Below are 17,598 nucleotides of genomic sequence, written 5' to 3' on the forward strand. Positions count from 1 at the left end.
ATCTAGGTTCATTTTGAAGAATTAATTGACTTGTATTTTTATAGGCTTTCTAATCAAATCCAAAAGAGACCTCCTACCCCTAATATGACAGTATTAATAATACTTCGGTTTTTACATATGATAGACATTGGTAAACATTTTATGAATCTGTCTTGCAGGAAGAGAGTCCATAAATTTTAATTGACTGACAAAGATGGAAACTTGTGAAAATTTTTTTTTTTGAGGAAGACATCCCTGAGCTAACATCTGCTGCCAGTCCTCTTCTTTTTGCTGAGGAATACTGGCCCTGAGCTAACATCTGTGCCCATCTTCCTCTATTTTATATGTGGGGTGCCTACCACAGCATGGCTTGACAAGTGGTGCATATGTCCGCAACCAGGATCCAAACTGGCGAACCCTGGGCTGCCAAAGTGGAACGTGTGAACTTAACTGCTGCACCAGTAGGCTGGCCCCATGGAAAATTTTTAAAAAAGAAATGTAATTCTGTCTAGTAGCAGTTTTAAGATTAGCATTAGAGGGCCGGAAGACATGGCAATTATTAATCTATCTAGACTTTAAAAATATTTAGGAAAATTGAACGTGTGGATTAATTACCATTTCTTGAGATTTATTTTTAGAAAACATTGGCTATTAATTGGCTGTGAGATAGGAACGATAGGAGGACAGTGGTAGATTTTAGGATTATAAAGCATATATTCATTCCACAAATGCATATTAAGTGCCTACTATGTGTAGGGACTGTATAGAGTTGTAAAAAGGATATGCCGCCACACAAAAGTAACTCATAGTCCTTTTATAAATTTTTTTTTTTGGAAGAGTAGCCCTGAGCCAACTACTGCCAATCCTCCTCTTTTTTCTGAGGAAGACTGGCCCTGAGCTAACATCCATGCCCATATTCCTCTACTTTATACGTGGGACGCCTACCACAGCATGGCTTTTGCCAAGCAGTCTCATGTCCACACCCGGGATCCAAAGTGGTGAAACCCGGACCGCCGAGAAGTGGAACGTGTGAACTTAACCACTGCGCCACTGGGCCAGCCCAACTCAGAGTCCTCTTAAGGAACATACCATTGAGTGGGAGCCATGATTAAAACAGCCAAATTATGTTAACCTCTAATCTTGTACTGTGTGTTTTATAAAAATGGTCTAAAATTAATGAAACATGTTTTTGGGAATTTGATAGTCTTTGTGTTTCACCTGTCCTCATTGTAGATAATTGATTTGCAGCATGTCTTAGAATCTGGATCTGTTTGATTTGGTTTTGCTTAAGCTTGTGTTTTTATAGAATCTTATATTAGTAGGCAGAAGTATCCACAGAGATACATGTGCCTTATGATGCACAGTAGAAGTTTTGGAAACCTTGTTATCTAAGCATTTTATTTTCAGAAGTATTTTACATAGGCTGAATGTGGCAGAAAAGAAGTTTTTCCCTGTGGAAAATGATCATATTATTTGTGCTATATGGAGATCTGGGACGTTTATGGGAAATATGGTTTAGTATCACCCAAATTGTATGATAAGGTTAAAGCAGAAGGGCTTAACCTGGAAACTTGGAAGCTAATTACTGTCAACAGATAACAAATATGGAAAACTTTCTCTTTACCCCTTTTAGTAAGGGAGAAGGAATGACTATTTTACCTTCAGAAATATGACGCCAAATTATGGTGTGGGAATTTTTGATTGTCCTGTTATAAACTAGCTTTGATTTCTTGATACATGATAGAATACCTCTAATTTTTCTTTGTTTTCTGTATGTAACAAATTTCAGACCACCTGAAAGTAACTCTTCCATTGAGATGTAAGTTCTAAACTCTCCTTAGAAACACTCCCAGATTTAGACACTTCGTTTTGAGATGTGTGTGTGTGTGTGTGTATGTATGTAAAAATATGAGCAAAGAATCAACTATAGATACTATGAGGCAATTTACTGATTGCATGCAGGAGTTTAATTAGGTTCAGGACTTTGTCATTTGCTATTCTTGTTAGATCTGAACTGGATTTTATTTTCTGCCAATTGTCAAGCAGTGATTCTTATACTAGACCTCTTGAATGGTTACTTTTAGGGCCATTTGTCATCTGCTTCATACATTGTACAGTTGAGGAATTCTGTGTCTAGTTGGTTGTCACTGATGATTGTTCAGTGATTATTTTGGAGTTTCATGAAGAAGACTGTATAATATTAGTTTCAGTTAGGATGACCATGTAACTCATCATCCAGTTGGACACTTTTGAGAGTGAAAAGGAATGATATTAATAATTATCTAAGAACAACAGATATAAACCAAGACTGGTCCATGTAAACCAAGATATATGATCATCCTAATTAGGATGCTTTTGATTGCAAGTAACAGAAAACACAACTCAAACTAGTTTAAACAACAAGTGAAATATATTGGCTTCTCTATCCAAAAAGTGCACTGTTTGGGAGTGCTACAGATATGGTTTGGTGAGGACTCTGGCTTTGTTTCTCTATTTTCTAGACTCTGACTTCCATGGCTGACTTTCTTTATAGTTGTGGGATGGCTGCCAACAGCAGTCCCATCTATATTATTCTTCATTTGTGACCAGCAGGAGAGAGAAGCCTGCTCCTTCCATAAATTCAGAATGAGTCTTAAGCCTCGTGATTATTAGATATTTCTGAACTAATCTCTACGACAAGGGAAATGTCATGTGCTGATTGTCTTAGATATGGGATATCTGAATACCACTGAGGCAAGGAGGATAGGATTATCTTGATTGTCTTAGACTAGTCAGAGTCCATTCAGAAAACTGGTCTAGGGTCAGTCTCTCTTGGAAAGCAGGGCAGCTAAATGAGGGGGAAGGGGTGGAATAGATGTTTGAGAAGCAGTTATGTTCACTGTGAAGTCCAGTGTCATTGCTTGTTTGCATTTTCCTTTAGGCATCTGTTATTGAGATCCTGAAAGAGCCTAGCATACCGCAGATGTGTTTTCCTTCTAGTGAGAATTTGTAATATGAAATGACTTAGTAGCCTGGTAAGGGGAGAGGAAAAGAAAACTTACCATCCCTTTTTTTTCTATAAGACTGTAATAATTGTTGATCTTTTTTTTTTTTTTTTTTACAGACTAATAGGGATGCCAAAGGAAAAATATGATCCTCCAGATCCTCGCAGAATTTATACCATCATGTCAGCAGAGGAGGTAGCCAATGGGAAAAAATCTCACTGGGCAGAATTAGAAATCTCGGGTGAGTGGAATCTGAAACATTTAATCCAGGATGTAATAGCAATAATGAACAAGAGTTGAGTATTCTTATGTTTATTTATTTGTACATTTTTAATTAGACGAACGAATTGAGAAAATACAAGATGCTGAGGTACTAGTGTTTAATTTTTCTGCTTTATCTGTGATTAAATATCTTTTTTTCTATCCTTTCTTTTGAGATTATTATCTCAAGCCAGAGTTGGCGTCTGGAATTGAGGACATTGGGAGTTCAGTTTCTAAGTAAAAGCAGGTTCTTTGATACAATAAGTTTTGTTTTGGCTGTTGCAGAGTAATTATTTTTGCAGATTGAGTTCTTTGCCATCCTCCTATCACCCCAGTGTTGGCAGAGTAGGAAACCTAGAAACTGTCTGTTTATTCTACAAATAAGTAATAACTGTGTTATGGGACCTTACATGTTTAGGATTTGTTAAAATAGAATATGATTCCTAAAGACTCATAACCCCAGTCTAATAGTGAGAAAAACATCAGACAAATGCAAACTGAAGGACATTCTGCAAAATACCTAACTCAAAATTGTCAAGGTCGTGAAAAACAAGGAAAGGCTGAGAAACTGTCACAGACCAGAGGAGACTAAGGAGACAATGATGACTAAATGCAAAACGGCATCTTGAGTTGAATCTTGGAACAAAAAGATGTAAAAACTGGTGAAATCCAAATAAAGTCTGTAAATTAGTTAATAGTAATGTATCAGTGTTACTTTCCTAGTTTTGACAAATGTGCCATGATAATATAAGATGATAATATTAGGGGAAACTGGATAAAGGGTATACAGAACTCTGTATTATCTTGCTGACTTTTCTGTAAATCTAAAATTATTGTGAAGTTAAAACTTTATTAAAAATAGAATATAAGTACTGTTTTTCTTTTATGAATTGATATGATACAGATTATATATAGAATGTAGTTTTTTCCCGAGTAGGCTTTCTTTTGGAAGAGTTAAACCCACGTTATAGTGTCAGTAGCAAGAATTACCTGTACATTTAGCTAAAAGGTAACTGGGTGGATAGGTGATTCGTAATCAAAAGAATGAATATGAGCAAAGCCTATTAGGTTAACTGGGGTTTCTCAGCTTTGGACTGCTGACACTTAGGGCCAGACAGTTCTGTGTGGTTAGGGGCTGTTGTGTGCACTGTAGGATGTTTGGCAGCATCCCTGGCCCTCTACCCACTAGATGCTAGTAACATTCCTCTAGTTTTGACAACCAAAAATGTCTCCAGATTGTCAAAGTCCTTTGGGGAGCAAAATTGTCCCTGGTTGAGAACCACTCAGTTAAACCCTGGGTAAAACTGAAATAAGTTTTTCTTTTATCAGAGCCTCTCTTCACTCGAGAACTTTGTTTCCTATTAAAATGCAAAATCCTAGTTGGCACTTTAAGGCTGATTATAGACAGCACGAAAGAACACTGTGGTAGAAAGAACCCTGGACAGCAGATCTAAGTTTGAGTTTACTGCTTAACAGCTATATGAAAAGTAACATTTCCCCTTGGAGATTTTTGTGCCCTTTCTACTTTCCACAGCTCTTCTAATCAAAATCTTTTGTTTGGAAAGTGATATGTAATTAAAATACCATTTTACCTTTGTAAAGTTTATGAAATAATCTTCGTATAAATTAATTGCTGAGATAATATCACATTTTGTAGAAGCTGAGGTTAGGTGATTTGCTCAGGCTTATATAACGAATAAATGGTAAAAATTAGGACTCTGAACCAGATTTTCTGACTTTGTCTAGTACGTGTTCCACCATAGCTATCAGATGCTGAGTGGTTGATAAAGCTTTAATGTGTGACTGTTTCCTTGAGTATGCACTTAATGCAAAAATCTTAAACCACAGTTGTTAATCTGTAATTGTAACATCAGAAAACCAGGGAAATGGTTGGTTGGGGATAAAAATGGCTTTCCTGGTGGCTAATCTAAGGTTGGTTCTAAATCATAGTAATTACTCTTGTCTTTTTAAAGTTTGTGGACTAATTCAGGCCCTGGATATGGATAAACCTTGCACTATTAATTTTCATGGAGTATGTAAGAAATAGTTTTGTTAGGACTGTGACTTAAAAAAAAAATGCGGGGGACTGGCCCCGTGGCCTAGTGGATAAGTTTGGTGCACTCTGCTTTGGCAGCCTGAATTTGCGGGTTTGGATCCCAGACGTGGACCTTGACCCTTGTCATCCATGCTGTGGTGGCAACCCACATACAAAATAGAGGAAGATTGGCACAGATATTAGCTCATAGTGAATCTTCCTCAGCAAAAGAAAAAAATTCAGGATTGCTCTGCCAAAAAAACCTCAGTTCAGCCCCATGCTTTCTCTTTGAGACCATGTCATCACCTTGACACTATTGGTCTCCTCATTATGCCACCTCTCATTTAATGCATGGAGGGTCCATGAGAAAGATTGTCAGGCAGAAGTGGCATGAAATTAAAGAAGGGCCAAATGTGTTTGGGGTCAATCAAATGAGATTAAATACAAAATTAAAAAGTCTAAGACAGAATATATGCATATATTTGCAGGCTCTTCTACCACTTTTTACTCCTTGTAGTTCAACCTTTGTCTTGGGCCTAGAGTTTAATACTTCAATATTTTGCCTTTTAGGTAGAGTGCGGAGCTTAAGTACGTCACTTTGGTCATTGACACACTTGACAGCACTGCACCTAAATGACAATTACCTTAGTCGCATTCCACCTGATATTGCCAAGCTTCATAATCTGGTTTACCTGGATCTGTCATCCAATAAACTCAGAAGTTTACCAGCAGAACTAGGAAACATGGTGTCTCTCAGGTGAGGAAATATTATAGATATGACTTTACTATATAAAGTTCTAAATTTACCAAATAAGAACATTATGGGATGTTACTCATCTTACAGTAGGATTTGCATATGTGTTTAAAGATCAAATGATATAAACTGTCTAGGCACAGTGCTTGAGGTGGCCTTCATTGAACATTTGTTTTCCATCCTTTAAATTTGGAGATTTCTGGCTAGAAGTGTGCTTGTATTACCAATTTCTTTTGACAGACTTGAGGTGGGTTGGGACTAAAATACTGAGTCTCGCTTTAGGCTCAAGCGTGTGATGACTAGTCAGAAATAATTGGGAAAATATGATTTGATTATAAGAAAAATTTTAGGAACACATCTCTATTTTATAAGGCAAAGTATCCTTATATATTACAACTCCTTAAGGAAACCTTTTAAAACCTGATAGTAAATGGATTTATTTCTAGTCCTTCAGGGTTCTTTAAGAGAATCTCAAGACCTTGTATAAATGTTTCCAGTACAAACAAAGGTTATTTTTCTGTATTATTTATCTGCTGAGTAATAATTTAAAAAAATTACTATCGTATGTTTAAAATTAAACATTTATATTGTTTTAGAATCTTGTTCCTTACTGTCCTCTCACTGTTTGTTTCTGTTGGTTTCCTTTTTTTAAAGTACTTTTTAGTTGTCTAATAAGAGGGCTGTTTATTTTTTCTATAGGCTGCCCAGAATTTCATAGTTATAAACTCAGATCATATCTGTGCTGTTGTGTTAGATCTATTATCCTGGGCTTTATTTTTAACGTTCATGTTCTCTGTTAGTGATTATTCTTCATATAGTGTCTTGATGTGATTATAGTTGTGCTCTGTGATAAAAATTGATACAGGCAATTGACTATTATAGTTAAATCCTGAAGTTCATAAAAAAAAAAAACTTACTTTTTTCTACGAACTAGACTAGGTTCAGGGATATCTGTTATCTTTGGATACTAAGAATATCTGTCACTCTGATTTGCATCTGATAGGCATTTGAGTGAGAGAGAAAAGGGGGTGGGTTTAGCCTGAGAATGATATCCAGTTCCTACACCTTTAATAATCTGTGCTAGAGAATGAGTAAGTCGTAGAAACACTGTTAACAGTTGTGGCAATTACACATATTGTAGTACTTTAATATTTCACATTTTTGGATGAGTGTACAAAAATGTGCCTTGAATGTAAACATCGCTCGTGATATGTTAGAGCATTAAGAAAACAATTGTAGATATTAATAAAGCTTGCTATATTAAACTAAAACAATTCTTTTTTGAACAGGGAATTGCTTTTAAATAACAATCTGTTACGGGTTTTGCCTTATGAACTTGGTCGGCTCTTCCAGCTACAAACTCTAGGTTTGAAAGGTGAGTGATTTTTAAAAAAAACGATGGTATTAACACTCAGTGTTGAGTTGCTCTAGCCTTTTAAAGACCATTTTGGGTGCAATATAGGTCAAATTTTAGTATAATTTTGAGAATGTGACTCTGCTTTCTCTTGAAAGAAATGTGTTCTTCAGTATCAAATTGAGCTTCAAGATTTCAACATGCTGCTATCATTTTAACAAATTTGTATAGGACATTTTTGTGTTTTGTTTTTGTATTTTACTTTTGATTTTCTATAAAACTCTGAAATTCCTTAGAGGAAGTATTTTAAATTAACACTGTAATTTTTTTCATTGTCGTCCTTTTTTTTTTTTAAAAAAAAGAATGATTTAATAGAATAAACCTTAACCTTAGCCAGAATGTCTCATCTCAGGTTTTGATAGAGTAGATAAAATAGCATTGACGTATTATATGATTATAGGAGGGGAAACATTATAACAGTAAAAATGAATTATACCAAATAAGTATAATTGTGGGCATACCTTGGAGGTATTGCCAGTTTGGTTCCCGACCACAGAATAAGGCGAATATCACAATAAAGCGAGTCACAAGAATATTTTGGTTTCCCAGTGCACATAAAAATTATGTTTATACTGTAGTTTAGTAAGTGTGCAATAGCATTATGTCTAAAAAACAGTGTACATACCTTAATTAAAAAATATTTTATTGCCAAAAAATGCTAACCATCATCTGAGCCTTCAGCAAGTTGTAATCTTTTTGCCAGTGGAGTATCTTGTAAAAAAGCAAAGTATCTTCAAAGTACAATAAAACCAAGTATACCAGTATTCTAAATAAAATGTATTAATTCAAAATGCAGGCTCCTCTGACGATCTTATCTCAGTTTGAGATGAAAGTCATACTCAATTCATATAAATATTGAAATTTGTATAATTTTCTCTTATGGCATAGCATAGGAAGAAAGGTTTATTTTGAATTCAGAGGAATAAATACAGATGTCCTATGTTGCTTAAACATTTTATTCTGTGTTCGTGAGGAATGAACATTAATCAAAGCCTTGTAAAGTATACACCTTTATATATTTTATTTCCTTGTTCAAAGACTATTTGAGTCTTTGTGAACATATTCTATTTGCCTTTGTTTATATCGTATCATGGAACATTAAGATCGAAGCTCGAAGAAGAATATAAAGAATGCTGACTTTGGTTGAAATGACTGAAATGATACTAGGCTTCCTTATATATTTAACCCTTTGTAAATTGGATAATTATGTGAATGATCTAAGTCTTGTGTTTTTAGGTTCTCTAAGATTTTATTGATTTTTTTAAATCATGTATGAAGTGGACAGGGGATACTTATATCTAAAGAATTTTCTTGAACCTTAACCTAAGGCATTTGAAATTTAACTGTTGGGACATTTCACCTTATTCTCTATATGTTAAATCTTACTCTTATAGTTGAAACTGCCATCCAGCTAGAGTTGGAGTGGGTGTAGGTCTGTTCCTTTCTATTAAAAAAAATTATAGGATGGTTGTCATTTTTTATAATCTTAGATTCATGAAATATCAAATTCACACTTTCATACTAATTATAATAACATTTTTTGTTTAACATATAATAACATAGTTTTAAATAATTTAGAATTCATATTAAGGCAATATCTTCTCTGACATATGGGCCAAAGGGTTGTCCTCAGGCATTAAACATTGATGGTCCCAAGTCATAAAAAATTTAGAACTTCAATAATTGAAAATTTCTAGTTTTTTTACAAGAACGACTTCTCTCTCTTAAAATAAAATGGACCATGGCAGTAGAAGATTCTTTTACTTGTAGATTTTTTTTTTTGTGAAATATAATATAAAAGAAGAACAACATAAATTTTAAAGAAAATAAAATGAATAAGTATACACCCATTACCCAACATTCTCAGTACCTTTTTAAAAAATACACTTTGAAAATCTAATTGTCATTCATATAGGAGGCAGAGTATTTATTTCTGTGTTACATAATGAGCTTCTGGAAACCAGTAAGTAAAACAGTAACCTAGTAGAGAGCGTATTAATAGTTTATATAAGAGGATATTCAGATGGCTCTTAAATATAGAAAGTTAATCAAACTTATGCATAATCATAACAATGCAAATTGAAACTATACTCAGTTTTCACCTGTCAGATTGGAAGAATTCCAAAAATTTGGTAAAATAACTGTTGGTGAGGTTATTGGGAAATAGGCACAATCCACCTTGTTGGTGTACATCCCCTGTACCCTGTGAGTTTCCTGTGTGCCTTTTCATGATTACCTCTTCATTGCTTTCCCCACAGGTTATCATTGTCCTGAATTTTGTGTTAGGTATCCTTTACCTTTCATTCAGTCATTCAGCAGGTAGTGATGAGCACCTTTTATGTACAAGAACTGGGCTTATTTATGTATCTGTTACAGGTGTTTTAACTTCTATATACATGGAATCCTACTGAATGTCGTTTTCTCTGACTTGTTTCTTTTGAACTTGGTTATGTTGTAGTTTATTTCATTGCTGTATTGCGTTCTGATCTATGAATATGCTGTGATTTATTCATTCTACTGTAGATATTTAGGTTGTTTTTCCTTTTTTTGCTACTATAAGTAATGCAGTTGTGAACATCCTTGTATATCTCTCTTGATTAGAGTCCCGAGGAGTGGAATTGTTGGGTTGTAGAGGCCTTTATATCCTTAGCTTTATTAGGTAATGCCATGATGTTTTACAAAGTAGTTGTACTGAAATAGACTCCCCAAAATAATATCGTTTCCATTTTTCTGTCTTCTTCTCAACATTTAGTATTGTCATATCTTAAAATTTTTCCTCATTATTGAGTATGAAATAGTTTTTAGTTGTACTCTTAATTTGCATTTTCCTAATTGCTAATAAGATTGAGTGTCTTTTCACATATGTATTGGCCATGTTTCTTCTGGAAAATTGCTATTGATGTTTTTTGCTCATTTTCACTCAGAGTATTTGTTTCTTACTGATTTGTAGGAGTGCTTAACTTTTGTCTATTTTATGTTGTAAATATCTTCTTTCACTATGTGACATTTGTTTTCTTTTTTTGGTGAGGAAGATTGGCCCTAAGCTAACATCTGTTGGCAATCTTCCTCTATTTTTTTGCTCCCCCAAACCCCAGTACATAGTTGTATATGCTAGTTGTAAGTAATTGTAGTTCTTCTATGTGGGATGCCACAACAGCATGACTTGATGAGCTGAGCATAGGTCTGTGCCCAGGATCCGAACCAGTGAACCCTGGGCTGCCAAAGCTGAGCATGTGAACTTAACTAGACAGCCATGGAGCCACCCCCTGTGGCTTTTCTTTTTGTTTTCTTTCTTGGTATCTTTTAATGAATAGATTTGATATTTTTATTGTTTTGTTTTCTGATTAGTGCATGTTATGTCTAGTTAAACCCTGCTCCACTCCAGGTCAGAACTATGTTTTCCTGTATTATCTCCTAAGAGTTGTAAAGTTTTGCTCTTGATAGTTAATTCTTTCATTCATTTGGAATTGATTTTTTAATATGGTATGAAGGGTCTAATTTTGGGAGAGATCTAATCTTGTTTTTCCCTATGAATAACCAATTGTCTCAACACCATTTCATGAATAGTTTTTTCTTTTTCCACTGATAAGCAAAATCACCTCTCTCATATATCAGCTATGTCTCTCGGTCTTTTTTTGGGATCTCCATTCTGTATATCCAGTAATCAATTTGTCTAATCTTGTGCTAGTTACTAATTTATCATAGTTATTATGGTTTTATATTCAGACTTAATATCTGCTTTGGGAAGTCCCCTTAGGTTTTTCTTTTACAGTGTCTTGGCAGTTTGAGTGTCTTGGATCTTCCTCATACTAAAAAACAGCTTGTTAAGTTTTGTTAAAAATGCTGTTGGGACTTCAGAATTGCATTGAATGTCTAAATTAATTTAGCAAAATTGACATCTTAATTATATTGAATCTTCCTGTCCATGAATTTAGATGCTCTCTCCACTTGTTTAGTTCTTACTTAATGTCTTTGCATAAAATTTTATAACTTTCTGCACACTGACTGGTCAAGCACGTCTTTTGTTGGATTTGTCTCTAGGTACCTTATACGTTTTTGGTTCCTATTGTAAACCCTGTCTTTTCTATTTTTAAACTTGCTTTTTCTGCTTATTTGCTGGTGGGATTTAGAGATAAAATTTTTTAAAAAATTGATCTTATTTCATTCTTGGCTAAATTCTCATTCTTTCTAAAAATTTGTCTGTGAATTCTTTTAGGTTTTGTATGCAGATAATCATAATGACAGTTTTGTTTCTTTCAAATGTGTGTATATTTAATTTATTTTAATGTACTGACTAGGATATTTAGTACAATGTTGAATGGAAGAATCAATACTGGGTATGCTTCTATTCCCAATTTTAAAGGAAATACTTCGAAGTTTTTTCATTAAGAATGATATTTACTCTATATTTTTGGTGAAAAATTTTTTTAGTTTCTAGAAGTTTCCTTCTATTTCTACGTTAGTAATCCTTATTTAAGTGCTGAATTTTATTAAATGTTTTTCTTCATCATTGAGATGATTATATTATTTTTCTCATTTCATAGATTGAGGTGGTAAATTACCTGTTTATATATTTTTTTTCCAATTTAAACCACACTTGCATTCTTGAGATAAACCCAACTTGGTGCTTTTGCACAGTGCTGGATTTATTTTAATAATATTTGTCAAGAACTGTGAAGGGTCAGAGATTTTGCCCTACTTACAAGTTAGTAAGTTAACCACTTATTGTTTCATGGATGGTGGCAGAAGACATGAGACTCCTGGGTCAGAGACAAAGAACATTATTACTCAGGCAACAAGATGGACCCAGACAAATGCTATGTACACAGTGAGTTTGCATTGCAATTGAGTAATCCCGTGTCAAGGGTCCAGCACTTTTCAAGCAAGCAGCAAATCTTGTAGCAAGCAGGAAAAAGCTAGTCCTGCTTCTGCAGGGGATCAAACAGTTATTTGAAAGTATTGCTGTAGTTGTCCTGACTTATTACCTATGTTACTAGCTACAGAAACTGCTTAGTATCAGGAGACAGATTAGCTCAGAATCTTTCATACTTACCAAGAATGAGCGGGGGAAGCACAGAGTCCCTGGTGGACTGCTTCTCCTAATAGAATTTTTAAAGGAATTTTTCACATATGTTCATGAGTAAGATAGACCTGTGTTTTTATTATTCTTACTCCGTTGTTTCAAAGAGTTGTGTAGGATTGAACTAATTTGTTCCTTGAAATTTTGGTAGAACAACTCTATAAAATTATCATTGCCTCGTGTTTTTTTTTGTACCACCTCAATATGTTTGTAGTTACTAGAACTATCGAGGCTTTCTAATTGTTAGTCAGTCAGTTTTGTTGGACCATATCGGAACTGTTGGAATTTGTCAGCTTTTTACCTTTTCGAATTTCTTTGCATAAAAAGTTCATAATATTCTCTTGATATATTTTCATCTATTTATTTTTATTTTTTAATTTTGTATTGAGTGACATTGATGTGTAACATAAATTTCAGGTGTACATCATGTTTTGAAGTCTAGTTGCCATCTGTCACCATACTTATGTGCCCCTTTACTTACCCCCTACCTCTTCCCCCATTCCCCCACCTCCTCCTGCTCTGGTAGCTGCCAGTCTCTTCTCTGTGTCTACGTATTTGTTTGCTTATCTTCCACACATGAGTGAAATCATAATTGTCTTTTTTTCATCTGACTGACTTTGCCTAGTCTCATACTCTCAAGGTCCATCTGTGTTGTTGCAAATGGCAAGATTTCATCTTTTTTATGGCTTAGTATTGCTGTGTGTGTGTGTGTGTGTGTGTGTTTGTGTTTGTGTGTACGTATACTACATCTTCTTTATCTGTTCATCCATTGGTGGACACTTAGGTTGCTTCCAGCATTATGAATAATGCTGCAGTGAACCTAAGAGTGCATATCTCTTTTCAAATTTGTGTTTTCATTTTCTTTGGATAAATACCCAGCAGTGGAATAGCTGGATCATATGGTAGTTCTATTTTTAATTTGTTGAGGAATCTCCATACTGTTTTCCATAGTCCTATACCAGTTCAGCATCACTAATTAATAGGGAAATGCAAATCAAAGCTACAATGAGATATCACCTTGTGCCCATCAGAATGGCTATTGTTAAAAAGGCAAGAAATAACCAGTGTTAGAGAGGATATAGAGAAACAGAAACTCTTGTAAACTGCAGTGGGAATGTATATTGGTACAGCCACTATGGAAAACACTAAGTATTTTTAATATAGGTTTTTATATCTTCTTTGACTCTTCAGTTATTTAAAATTTCCATGCGTATGTGATTTTAAATTTAGCCTTTTTATTGTTAGCTTTAAACTTGATTGCATTTTAGACAGGGTAGCCTGTATGAACGAGTGCTTTGACGTTTGTTGATTCTTGCTTTATGGCATAGTATGTGATCAATTTTTGTAAATGTTTTACTGTATCTGAAAAGAATATTGTTTCTCTAATTGCTGGGCACAAGTGTATGTATTTGTCCATTAGATCAAGTTTGTTAGTTCTGTTGCTCAGATTTTCTATATCTTTAGACTTTTTGACTATTTGCTTTTTTGGTAGTTAAGATATTTATGCTAAAATTTCCATTGAAATAGTGTATTTCTTCATTTCCCCATGTAGTTCAGTTAGCTTTTGATTTATATAGTTTCAGGTTATTTTATTAGATATATCAAGTATATTTATATATTGGTGTGTATTGTATATATTGCTATACTTTCTGTTGAATTGAACCTGATATTAGGTTGTGAGCCTCTTTCTCCCTTCTTAGGGTTTTCGCCTTATAGTCTATGTTGTCTAATATAGCTATGCAAGTTTTCTTTTGGTTAATGTTTGTCTAATGTATCTTTTTTTATCCATTTACTTTCAACCTTTCTGTGTACTTATGCTTAGGTGTATCACTTAACTGGACTTTGTTTTTAATCCAGTCAGACTTTATTTTGTTTTTAATGCATGGATTCACTTGCCTTATCTATAGTGTAATTATTTATATTTTTGTGTTATTGCCATCCTACCTTTTGATTCTACTCTTTGTGATTTTCCTCTTCTTTTTTGCCTTTCTAAAAATGTTTCCCCCCCATTGTTTGTTTCTGTATACTTTCTGTTGGTTTGGAATTTGTACATTTTTTTTCTAGATTCTTAGTGGTTATCCTTAAAATTGTACCTTGAATACATTTTTGAAAAAATTGAATTTTCAGCAACGTTTTTACTGAGCTATAGTTTATATGTAGTGAAATTCACCCCTTTGGGGAATGTTGAAGACATTCACATTTGGTGAATGTTAGTAGACATATGCAGTTGCATAACCACTTACTACCATTGAGAAATGAAACTGTTCTATCGCCACTCGAAATTCATTTGTGTCTGTGAAGTCAGTGCCGTCTCCAACACTTAGCCCTTGGCAACTACTTTTCCAGAATGTTATGTATGGCAACATACACTATATAACCTTTTGAGTCTGGATTCTTTCATTTAGCATCATACATTTGAGGTTCATCTGTATTGTTGTGTATATCAGTAGTTCATTTCTATTGCTGAGAATATACCACAGATTTTTGTCCACAAGTTGAAGGACATTTGGGTTGTTTCCAGTTATGGATGATTAGAAATAAAGGCACTTTAAACATTTGAATACAGATTTCTGCATGAAATAAATTTTTATTTTCCTTGGGCAAATACCTAGGGGTAGGATTGCCAGGTTGTATGATAGATATATAGTAAACTTCATAAGAAACTGCCAAACTCTTTTCTGTAGTGGCTGTATCATTTTGTATTCCCACCAAAAATGTGAGAGGGTTTTAGTTGGCATGCATCTTTGTCAGCATGTGGTATTATCAGTATTTTTTATTTTTGCCATTCTAATAGGATGTAGTAATATCTTCTTGTGGTTTTAATTATCATTTCTCTAATGAATAGTGATAGAGTGTATATTTTCTTGTGTTTATTTGCTGTCTTTTGTCTATTATCGAGTTGCAGCTTTCTAATTACTGAGATTTGAGAGTTTATTATAAATTCTGGATTCAGGTTCTTTTCAGGTAAGTATTTTGCAACTGTTTTGTCCCAATCTCTGGCTTGTGTTTCTGTCTTCCTTACAGGGCCTTTCAAAGAGCAGTTTTCCATTTTAATGAAGTTCAATTTATCGTTTGTTTTCTTCTATGGATTATGTCTTTGATGTCACATCTAAGATCTTTGCCTTCCAAATACATGAAGATTTTCTTCTGGAAATTTTGAAGTTAGGTTTTACCTTTAGGTCTATGGTCTCTTTTGAGTTAATTTTTGTATATGGTGCAAGGTGTGTTCTTTTGCATATGTACATCCAGTCCAGCACTATTTGTTGAAAAGATTATGCTTTCTACATGGATTCCCTTGCAACTTTGTTAAAATTCAATTGACCCAAATGCATGTGGGTCTACTGCTAGATTTTCTATTCTGTCCCACTGATCAATGCAATAGCAAAACGTTTGATTACTGTAGCTTTATGAGAAGCCTTGAGATTATGTAGTATGAGTTCTCCAACTTTGTGGTTATTTTTCATAATTGCTTTGACATCTCTAGATGCTTTCATTTCCATATAAATTTTGGAATCAGCTTATATTTTCTGCAGAATATCCTGCTGGAATTTTTATTGGGATTGTCTTGAATATGTATGTCAGTTTTTAGAGATTCAATAGCTTTATCTTGTGAGTTAGTATTGCATCTTCCAATCTGTGAATACAGTCTTCCTCTCCCTTTATGCAGGTCTTCTTTACTTTTACTTCTTTATTGTTTCGTAGTTTTCAGCATGCACATCTTGCAGATATTTTGCTATATTTATTTGATATTTTTGATGCTATTGTAAATGATATAGCTTTTTAAATTTCCAATTATTCATTGGCATTGTATAGAATTAAAATACAATTGCTTGTTAAATATTTTGTATCTGTTGCAACTTTTGTAAACTTATTACTTCTAGGAGCTTTTACACAATTTTAATCTGTGAATAGGGACCGTTTCACTTTCTTCTTTCTGATATGTATTCTTTTAATTTCTTGCCTTATTGCATTGGCTAGGACAATAGAAGTGATGACAGTGTACATCCTTGCCTTGTTCTTGATTTTAGGGAGAAAGCACTCAGTCTTTCACTATTAATTATATCAACTGGAAGTTTTTTGGTAGATGCCTTTTCAGGTTAAATAAATTTCCTTTTATTTCACATTTGCTGAGAGTTTTTGTCATTGATGCAAGTTCAGTTTGATCAAAGGCTTTCTCTGCAATGGTTCAGATGATGATGTAACTTTTCTTCTCTAGTCTGTTTATGTGCTGAATTACATTGATGGATTTTCAGATGGTGAACCAGCCTTTTATTCCCATTTTAAATACCACTTAGTCATTATGTAGTCTCTTTAATATATTGTTGGATTTGGTTTGCTAGTATTTTGTTGAAGATTTATACATTTATGATCATAAGACATTGTTCTGTAGTGTTTTTCTTACAGTGTCTTTGGTTTGATATCGGAGTACTGCTGATCTCGTAAAATGGGTTGGAAAGTGTTATTAACACTTTTTATTCCTGGAAGAATGTGCATAACATTTGTATTATTGCTTTCTTAAACTATTGTTAGAATTTTCCAGTAAAACCATATGGGCCTAGAATTTTCTTTGTTGAAAATTTTTAATTACTAATTCAGTTTCTTTCATTGGTACACGACGTTGAGGTTATTCCTTTTTTCTTAGAATAGCCATTCTCTTTTAGTTACTGTTTCCCTGGCATACCTCCTTCTTTTCTTTGACTTTCAAACTATTTTGTGTCTTTGAATCTATAGAGTGTCTTTTATGGACAGCATATAAAGAGTTGTATTTTATTCATCTTGCTAATCTTTGCTTTTAAATCAGAGCGTTTAATCCATGTGGATTTAATGTGTTACTGATAAGACAGGATTTATGTCTGCCATTTTGCTATTTTTTTGATACATCTCATGTCCTTTTTGTTCCTCTGTTCCTCACTGAATGAGTTCTTTTGTGTTAAATGAATATTTTCCAGTGTGTCAATTTAATTCACTTGTTTCTTTTGCTGTATTATTTTGAATTATTTTCTAAGTTGGCTACCCTGAAGATTACAATGAACGTCTTAGTGTATAGCAGTGTAATTTGGGTTAATAGCAACTTAGTTTTAATAATATAAA

At 33.9% G+C, this 17,598-nt stretch overlaps 1 protein-coding gene across 5 annotated transcripts in view; it reads left to right on the forward strand.

The window, feature by feature from the left end:
- The window catches only part of CNOT6L (CCR4-NOT transcription complex subunit 6 like), a 98,642-nt gene that overhangs the window by 37,610 nt on the left and 43,434 nt on the right, over positions 1–17,598 (forward strand). For 4 of the 5 annotated variants that reach the window (XM_044766192.2, XM_044766193.2, XM_044766194.2 and 1 more), the window contains 3 exons: positions 3,083–3,204; positions 5,830–6,016; positions 7,303–7,388. In XM_044766192.2, coding sequence (XP_044622127.2) covers positions 3,093–3,204; positions 5,830–6,016; positions 7,303–7,388 — 385 coding nt within the window. In that variant the 5' untranslated portion in view covers positions 3,083–3,092. Of the gene's footprint in view, positions 1–3,082; positions 3,205–5,829; positions 6,017–7,302; positions 7,389–17,598 lie in introns of those variants that run through there. The other variant, XM_070505581.1, reaches the window with a different exon arrangement.

Source organism: Equus asinus, chromosome 3 (assembly GCF_041296235.1).
Source record: "Equus asinus isolate D_3611 breed Donkey chromosome 3, EquAss-T2T_v2, whole genome shotgun sequence".
Lineage (NCBI taxonomy): Eukaryota > Metazoa > Chordata > Mammalia > Perissodactyla > Equidae > Equus > Equus asinus.